Below are 8,728 nucleotides of genomic sequence, written 5' to 3'. Positions count from 1 at the left end.
CTCTTTCCTGTGGGAACTCTTTTTTCAGAAGCTACATTATTTTCATTGACAAATAATTCCAGTTTTAGTGTTTTTGTACAAGGCACAGTACTGGTAATTGATAACTGCTTTTAGTTTTTGTTTGACTGTTGGCATTGCAGTATTCAAAATGAAAGATACTCTCTGGTATTGCTGTGTGATTCTTGAGATTTCCAAAGCCTCCAAACCAGGGTCAGTGCTCAGCTTGGAGATAGCAGGGACTGGTCCTGGCAGAGGTTTGTGGGTTCTTTTAACCTTAGGGAAAATCTTTCAATCTTATTTCTCACCTGTGCTAAGCCTGGGCAGTGCATGTGCTAGCACCAAGCTCAGCTCACTGGCACAAGAAGGACATGCCAGAGACCTCTGTGTGAGCAGGAGCTATACAGTACCTCTGTAGTAGCCCCTAGTGGGGGATCCCCACCACCTAAAAAGCATTAGAGCTACAGTGACCCCCAAATCATGCTGTTCTGGTTGCCTTTTAGTTAAAATAGAGTTGTGGCAGTTTTGTATGCAAAAAGCTTTAGAAGTATGTTGTCAACTTTTGTGTTTTGTGTTAAGAAGCCACAGTAAAGCCGCTTCTTCTGTTTATTTTTTTAGATGACTTCCACTTACCTCTTGATGTGTTACCAGCTGTGACAGAGGCGCTTGACTCCAAGACTAAAGGGGAAGATTTGCACAAGGAGAGCAGACCTTTCTGCTACTGTGAAAAGAAAACTATGGACCTGTCAGACAGCGACCGTCCTGTCAGCTTTAGCTCCACTTCCTCCTCTGCTTCCTCCAGGGACAGCCACTGCTCCTTTGGAAGCAGAATGACCTTGGTTTCAAACAGCCACTTGGGCTTGTTCAACCAGGATAAAGAAACGGGTGCCATCAAGCTAGAACTGGTCCCAGCCAGGCAGTTTTCCAGCAACAAGCCATGCAAAAACTCCCCTGCAGAGCAAGAGGATCCTGGGGAAAGTGTTGAAAAAAGGCTAAGCATGCCGAGGAAAGCAGAGCCAAAGGGAGCAAGCAAAAGCTGTGCAATGTCCCTGGTCACAGAGCCCACCAGTCCCAAGCTCCTCTATGTAGACAGAGTCGTCCAAGAGATTCTGGAGACAGAGAGGATGTATGTGCAGGATCTAAAAAGCATTGTGAAGGTAGGAGTCTTGGTTAGGATGGTGTTAACTGTTCCATAATGCTATTTTTTACGTTGTTTGATTTCACAGAAGGACGGATGGACCCGACAATGGAGTTGGCATTTGCTGGTCTTTATAAATTAGTGTAACTTCATTGTTCTTGTGTTTCTAGTTTTTACTTGATTAGATAAATCTAAACTGTTACTATGCACTCATGAAGAAATAAGAGGAAAAAAAAATTCTGTGGTTGACAGCAGTAGTGAACAAAAAGTTATAAACTCTTCGCAGTTTAAACTTTGTTTTATTTACCAAACAAATGTGCAATGCTCTGTTTCCTGTATAACAGGAAGCAAGCAGCAAACAGCTTGTTTGCCCCTTTAAATGCTTTACCTGAAGGGTCTCACTGATCCTTTCCCCGCCACTGAATCCTGGTTCTGCAAGTTCTTTCCTGCCTTTTTCTCTCTCTATTTCATGCAGCTCATAGCTACATTCTGTTCACTTCATGTCCTTGGCCTGTAGTATTGAATACGGCATGTGTATTTGTTGGAAAACCCTATTGTTTGGTTGTTATAAGAAGTAATTATGTTTCTTTAATACTAATTCGGAATGGGTGTTGCTAATAAACGGATGTAGCATTTATTAGCAACAGTGAAGTTTTTGTCTAACCCCCAGATGAACAGTATCTTTCTTTTTCCTTTTCTAGTACAGCAAAAAACATGGATGAGTCCTGTAGATTGTTCTGCTCACTCCATGTACATGTAGCTGTGCGATCAGTCATGTTCTTTGGTGTTTTTGAAGATGACAGTTGAGTTCTTTGGCTATTTTTTGTAGTCTGCATACTTAACCTATGTGTGCATGACTACCCACAAAGATGTTTCTTGGGAGGTGCATGTTTAATGCACTGTTTATAGAATGTATGGCTTAAGATAGCTGTATGAGGTCATCTGTGAAAGGAAATATCAGTCAGCTGGAAACACTCTCCCCACCCACAGTTCCAACCTGCTTGGTCCCCCAAACAGTGAACAGGTAAAATCGCTAAGGCTTTGATAACACAAATGCATGTCATGATTAAACACCCCCACTCCCCTAGAGTTCTCACAAATAAGGCTTTTCCTGCAAGACTTTATTGGTTTCTGTAGCTGCTGCTGTTTCTTTACATTTAACTGTTGTCTAAGTTTCATTTTGGAGTGTTTAAGGTTGTCATATGCAAAAAGCTTCTCTGCGTAGTCACCGTTCACTAGGCATGACCTCTGTGCTTCTGGAAACCTTACTTCTCACTTATTCTCCTATGCAGTAAACTGTACAACTTGGGAAATTGGGAACTACCTTTAAAATCTCGAAACAGATTTTCCATTTACAAGTGGGAAGGCCACCAAATGCTTGCCAGAAATACTTTAAGCATCACTACAGTGGATGTAGAGTAAATGTGGCAAATGTTCTTGAAGTTTATGAAAGAACTGGAGGAATTTAGCTGTGAAATTCCCAAGTATGTTTCATACAGCAAGTAATAAATAATGATTCTTCAAAGCTTTGTGTGGCACTAGGCAAGATATTTGAAAGATGGATTAGTTGGCAGTGGGGCTTTTCTTAGGTACTGAGGATCTGAGGGCTTCAAAGGAGCTCCTTCCCAAATTGTGAGGGCAGTGGGAAACCAGCTGCCTCAGGCTGTGCATGGCCTTAGGGAGGAGGAAGGTGTGACTGGAAGTGTTTTAAAGGAGCTCATTTTATATGTTTCTTGGGATTCTTTTCTCCTCAAGTTATTTTAGCAATGCTGCAGTGATTTACCTAACCAAGGATGGTGGTTGTGAGAAGATTGGGAAGACTTCATGGACATCTGTAGGAGTGTCGCAGCGCTACAAAATTTGATTATCCTGGGCCTCTATGACTTGAGGTCATTTAGTTTGGCAGCAAGCTGACTGGTGCTGAGCCAAACTAAGATGAAGGGAAGCAGCTTGATCTGTCTTATTTTTCAGATAAACATGGGTCAAATTTTGACAGCTGGTTAGGAAATAGGAAGAGAATGGGAAAAGAGAAGCTGGGGAAAGGTCAAAGGACAACTGCTGCCCAAGAAGTGTGTGCGAACTGAAGAGATACATGAAGGTGGGAGCCAGTGGAGGAAAGCATAAGCAAATGAACCAGTGCAAGGTGGAGAGAGAAAATCATTAGAGGGAAAACAATACGAGGAAATGAGAGCAAACTCAGGAAGTGGAAAGTTGAGAGGAGTATGAAATTGGTTGAAATTGGAGCTCTCAAGTGAGTTTTGTAGCTGACTGCAATACAGCAGTTTATGTACACAGACTGCAAATAGCAAGCAAGTTTTGTTTGGTTTTGGGTGGGGAGGGAGGAAGAGAAGCAGTGCAACCCAGGTACAAAGGGCTAAAAGCTGAAGAGGTGTCAGACTGACGATGACGTAAGAGCAAAAATGGAGAAATGGATAGGTTCCATATTTCAATCACCTTCTACCCCGCGCTGAGGATTGTTGGTACAGATATAGTCTATAGTTTTTTTGTCCCCTGGTAGTGGAGATTTGCTGATGCTACCTTCTCTGTAGACAGTTCAAACATACTTAAAAGGAAAATATTCTTTCTGTTGTTTCCAGCACTTTGAAACAGTCTCCAGTGCTGGAACTGAGAGAGTGTCAAAACTCACTAATCCAGTCTCGAAATTTCTGGTGTATATCGAAGTGTGTTTGCCTGTGATGCACAGACAATCTGGGTTTGTTTCTTTGTTTGTTTGTAGTTTTTGGAGGATTGAGATTTTCTTTTTACCTTGGGGAGAGTTTTGGTAGCTTTTTTTTGTTGGTTATGTTTGTTTTTTTATACATCCACACTCTTTTCACCTGGATCATTAATGAATATCATAAAAGGACTGGACCCAGTATTAGCCTCTGGGGTATGCTGCTAATTGCTGGCCTCCAACTAGATTTTGTGTTTTTGATCACCACCCTTAGAGCCTGTCTGTTCAGCCAGTTTTCAATCAACCTATATTCTTATCTAACCCATACTTGATCAGCTTGTCTATGAGGATCTTATGATTGCTAACGTCAAAATGCTTTCTGAAATCAAGTTAGTCAACATCCACGGCTCTCCACTCATCTATCAAGCCAGTCATTTCGTTGTAGAAGGTTATCAGGGTGGTCAAATTCCCCTTAGCGAATCCATGCTGACTGTTCTTGATTACTTTCTTGTCCTTCGTGTGCCTGGAACTGGTTTCCAAGATTAGTTATACACAAATGTAAAGAATAAAGCTGTACACAAATGACCCATTAACATGGATGGTGTGAAATTGCATGTAGAATTGTGATACTATTAAACTTATCCAAAGTCAGCTCATTAAGAGTTAGCCTAGCATAGTATTTTGGGCAGTGTCCTTTCAGCCTATGTTATCCTTAGAACACGTAGAGTTACTGTGTTTGACATAAAAGACTATGGAGTGAATGGGGGGAAAATAGAGTTTCACCCTTTCTGATGCCTTTATTGACCTAATGCTGTTAGGTCATTAATATGTAAATAAATAAAAATAAACTAAAAAGGCATAACTTCTGTTGGCTTTTGAATATATGTGTGGTCTTAGTTCTTAACAGCACCACAATGCTAGATAGATGTAGAAATCGACTTCATAGAACATGGCTAATGTGATCTTTAATTGATACTGTAGGCCTGCTTAGGTTCTCCCGCTTTCTTTTAAATTGCTGATAAGAAATATTTCATCGACTTAGGGTGAGTGAGAGGAGGACATACAGGTACTTTTTGGCTCCCTTTGCCCCAGGATATGCTTTAAAAACAACTGCTTTTCTAGCTGGTACAGTCATTTTGTCTGTGACCTGAAAGAACAGTTGAATTATGATTGTTTTGAGGCATGCTGCTGTGATTCTTGCACAGGCAAGCATTGTAACAAAGATAGAGTGAATTTTTCTATTGTTTGGTATGTTTTATCAGATGATCTGTTAAGTATAATTAAAATTTTGCATTAGTAGAGCTTGAAGCTTGTTTTGGGCAAGTTTGTGATGAGAAATCGGATACCTGTGCTTCCTGCTTGTGTCATGCTGACAGGTGTACTGGCCAGGGCAGAACCTGCAGACCTCCTCCTCTTTAGGACCTGACTTTTTCAAATAATAATTTAGTTAGAATAGGCATAAAGTTCAATTAGAGTGACTTACTAAAGTATTTTTTTTCCTGAGTAAAATGCTGTCTCTGAGTTTATAATAAAAATGTGTTTTGCTCTTGCACTTCACAGGAGTCAAAAGCTCATGTTCATACTTTGTACAAATGCTTGTAACTGTAGAAAAAGGCGTCAACGTTTATGTTTTACCTTTACAGAAGGAAGGAATAATGCAAATGCACTGTTACAGTGCATGCATCTGTCATATTACATTAAATACACTTTCACAGTGATACCAGCTTGTTGAGAACATCTAGATCTACTGCATGAACCTCAGCCATTTGGTAGAAGAACTTGGTCAGTAAAATAATATCAGTAAAAAGTCATTGGGATCTGTACAGTAGCTAGAGGGGGGTGAAGCATGTGTTATCAATGAATTTCACAAATATTTGGTGCAAATGGAGGTTAAGCTTCAGGAATCTTGAACTCCATCTGAAATCTGGGAGACTTCTTTCATGTGAATGAGTTCCTCTAGTGTCTCATTCCAAATGTGACATTTTTAAAACCATCTCTACTGGACTAGTTGAAATCTCTCTTCTGTCTGCTCTGTAGATCTTTTGTCCCCTTCCTTTCTCTTTTCTTTTATATTAAAGACGACTCATTCAAGCCTTTTTAAGCTAGAAAGTCCCATTCTCCTCTGCAGTCTTCTGCCTATGGTCTCCCTGCACATCTGTCCTAAGTTTTCTCTCAGTAAATCCCATCCTCATCACCTGTCAGTCCATATTGTCTCATTTCCTCATGTGATTTGTCACTTTTTAGTCTTTCTCTTTCCCATGTTCATAGTGTCTGATGACTCCAGATCTCTTGGTGGATCTGAAGACACTCTCTTAAATAACTTGTCACAGTGTTTTTGCCATGTCTGTTGTAGTTCTCACTCTCTGTCTCAGCTTTTTGTTCGGTCTTTCTTTTCTCTGACATTGTTTTTATCACCATTCCCAATTTTTATGCCACCGTAAGTTCTGCTAACATTCAGTCTCTTTCTTCAAGCTCTGTTTCCATTTTCTCCTTCCCATCTTTCTGTAGGACTCTTTTACGTCTCCTCTGCCCTGGAACTGCACAGCTTGCTTCTCCACATTGCAGAAGGTTTACAGAGGGTCACTGAGACACAGGAACCATCTTTTCCCTGAAAATGGCAGTTGTGGGTTAAGACTTTGTGAAGCATGAGCTGAAACATGCAAAGGACCACTGCTAAAGGTTCCTACTGGGGATATGTGAATTTGAGGGGTTTTTTTCTCCTACACCCATCCTGCCCCCAGAATGGTCAAATATGTGGAGATTTGAACAAGGCATACTTTCAGAAACAAAGTCTCCATTATGCTCCAGTCTGCTACTGCCCCTCCTTGAGATGTCAGGATATGGTTCATATCCCTGCTAGTCAGCCTGGGGGTGCTTGTCTTCTCAGGGCAAAGGTCACTAAAATTTTTCAACATGAGCAAAGGAAAAAAAGGGTGTTCTTTCTCAAAAAGGCCTGGGGGAATGCTTTTGCTGAAATCTCTTAAAATAACCTAGCAAGGAGGCAGTTTTCTGGCATGGAAAGCTTCATCCAAGGTGAGCAAGTCTGTTGAAGTTATGGACCCCTTGGAGGGGAGGTGTGTGTGGAGAAGCTGTGTAAGGGGAAATATTGGACATTTGCAGTAGATATGTGTTGTGGTACTAATGATTAAAGGAAGCCCTTCTGAGAGGAAGTCCATATCGGAGTTTTATTGTTCCCAGTTTCCTGCTTCCTGGTGCTTCAGTTAGAGGATGTCTCTTTCTACATTTTAGGCTATTAGTTAAAAAGACAACTCTGAAGACGCCATTGTCACTTCTTGTGGTGTGTTAGTAAAAGCATAGCTACTTGTGCATTGGGTTTTTGGATAGTATAACTTTGATAAAGTTAATTAATATTTATTATTAATTAGTCCTAGATTCAAAAGGTGGGAATCCCAGTATCGCTAATGCATCCAAGAATGCTTCTTCCCATATTATACCTAATTTACATTTGCAATCTCGTTTTCTGTGGCTGCTAACCTACATGCCTGAGGAGCGTACCTTTAGATTGCTGATATAAGTTGCACATGAAGGTGTTGCACTGAAAGAGTACCTCTGTTTCACAGTAGAGAATGCTGGTACCCATCAAAAAGAAATGGTTTGATTAACGGAGCTGCCCTCTGTGATAATTTTGTAGATTATAATTTCACAGGGTGCTTTAATGGAAGGTATAATATAACCCGATGTTACGGAGAATACTGCTGTGATGTGAGAGGATGTACCAGCCGCTCCTGTATAAGCATACTGAATTTTACGGCACTGCAGCAATCATAAGGCTGAAATGATGGCATTCTTCTGAGGTTTTTCATCACTTTTATTTCACTCAATATAGGGAGCAGTGATGTGTGGTCTCACAATTAGTATTCCTCTGCAGTGCATTAAGGCTAGAAGTTAGTGTACCATATCAGTGGCTATAAAGCTGTGGAACAATACCTCAGCTTCATGTTTAGGCTCTGCAGGTTTGCAAGTCTAGTCTGTCTGACAAAGATTGCTAACATACTTCATTTATTTGTCTTAAATCTTCAGCACAAAAGAGAGAATGCAAGTGGTAAGTCTGTGATTTTTAGGTAATTTCCTTTTAATTTCCTTGTGATGATTTAAAAACAGACTCTCCTCTCTGGGGCCAGCTGCAGAGCCTGTCCCATACAGAGAGAAAAGATATTTAGTTTAGATTTAAAATAAAATAGTGATACTCAGTATGAGATTCTTCTTTCTTCAAAATTTGTCTTGCTGTGATATTAAAAAGCAGTTAAAAACAGATTAGCATATATGCTGTTCTTTCTGACTAGGGATTGATCCTTTCATATTTAGAAAATTTGGATGAGCAATTTAAATTACCTGCAAAACAAATATTATGATCATGACAGTAATAAGTTTATCTGTGATTAGTATTTGGTAGACTTTTGAGCTGATGAACTTTCTCACTACTTGTCTTTTCATCCATGATGGGAGAGCTGTGTCAAATTCTGATCGACCTCCTCAAGAGAAAGCAGGTCTTAAGCAAGGAGAGTTTTCTCCAGCGATATTGAAATGTGATAGCTGAAATGAAATTGTGCTTGAGCATCTCAATACATATCTAAGAGGCCTTGTTGAAGTCTGTGAAGCTTAAACAGAGTTACAGCAGTATAAATTGGAGCAGAAAATGTTCCACTTGAAAAAACCTGTAATAAATTTGGAAGAAGCTGTGTTGGAGAATGTCAGTGTTTTGTTTTGTTCCTGGTGCTGCTATTTAAAAATCAGGACTATAATCCACACTGGAGACTTTTGAGAGCTAAGGCATCTAGGAACAGCACTAGGTACATTACCAAACAGGTGTAAACAGCTGTCTGGATAGCCCTAAAGAAATATCTAAAGTAAATGAGACTTCATTCTTCTGATGCAGTACTACTGTTTAGTTTTCTCTA

General features: G+C 40.1%; 1 protein-coding gene across 1 annotated transcript in view; it reads left to right on the top strand.

Moving 5' to 3' along the window:
* Positions 1–615: 615 nt before the first annotated feature.
* The window catches only part of LOC104545218 (pleckstrin homology domain-containing family G member 1-like), a gene marked incomplete at both ends in the record, with an annotated part of 22,555 nt that continues 14,442 nt past the window's right edge, over positions 616–8,728 (top strand). Inside the window, one exon of the mRNA XM_010190299.1 lies at positions 616–1,154. Within this exon, the coding sequence (XP_010188601.1) occupies positions 616–1,154 (539 nt within the window). The remainder of the gene's footprint in view (positions 1,155–8,728) is intronic.

Source organism: Mesitornis unicolor, unplaced genomic scaffold (genome assembly GCF_000695765.1).
Source record: "Mesitornis unicolor isolate BGI_N332 unplaced genomic scaffold, ASM69576v1 scaffold48408, whole genome shotgun sequence".
In the NCBI taxonomy this organism is placed as follows: Eukaryota; Metazoa; Chordata; class Aves; order Mesitornithiformes; family Mesitornithidae; genus Mesitornis; species Mesitornis unicolor.
Note: the sequence above shows the minus strand (reverse complement) of the source record. Positions and strands in the feature narration are given on the sequence as shown.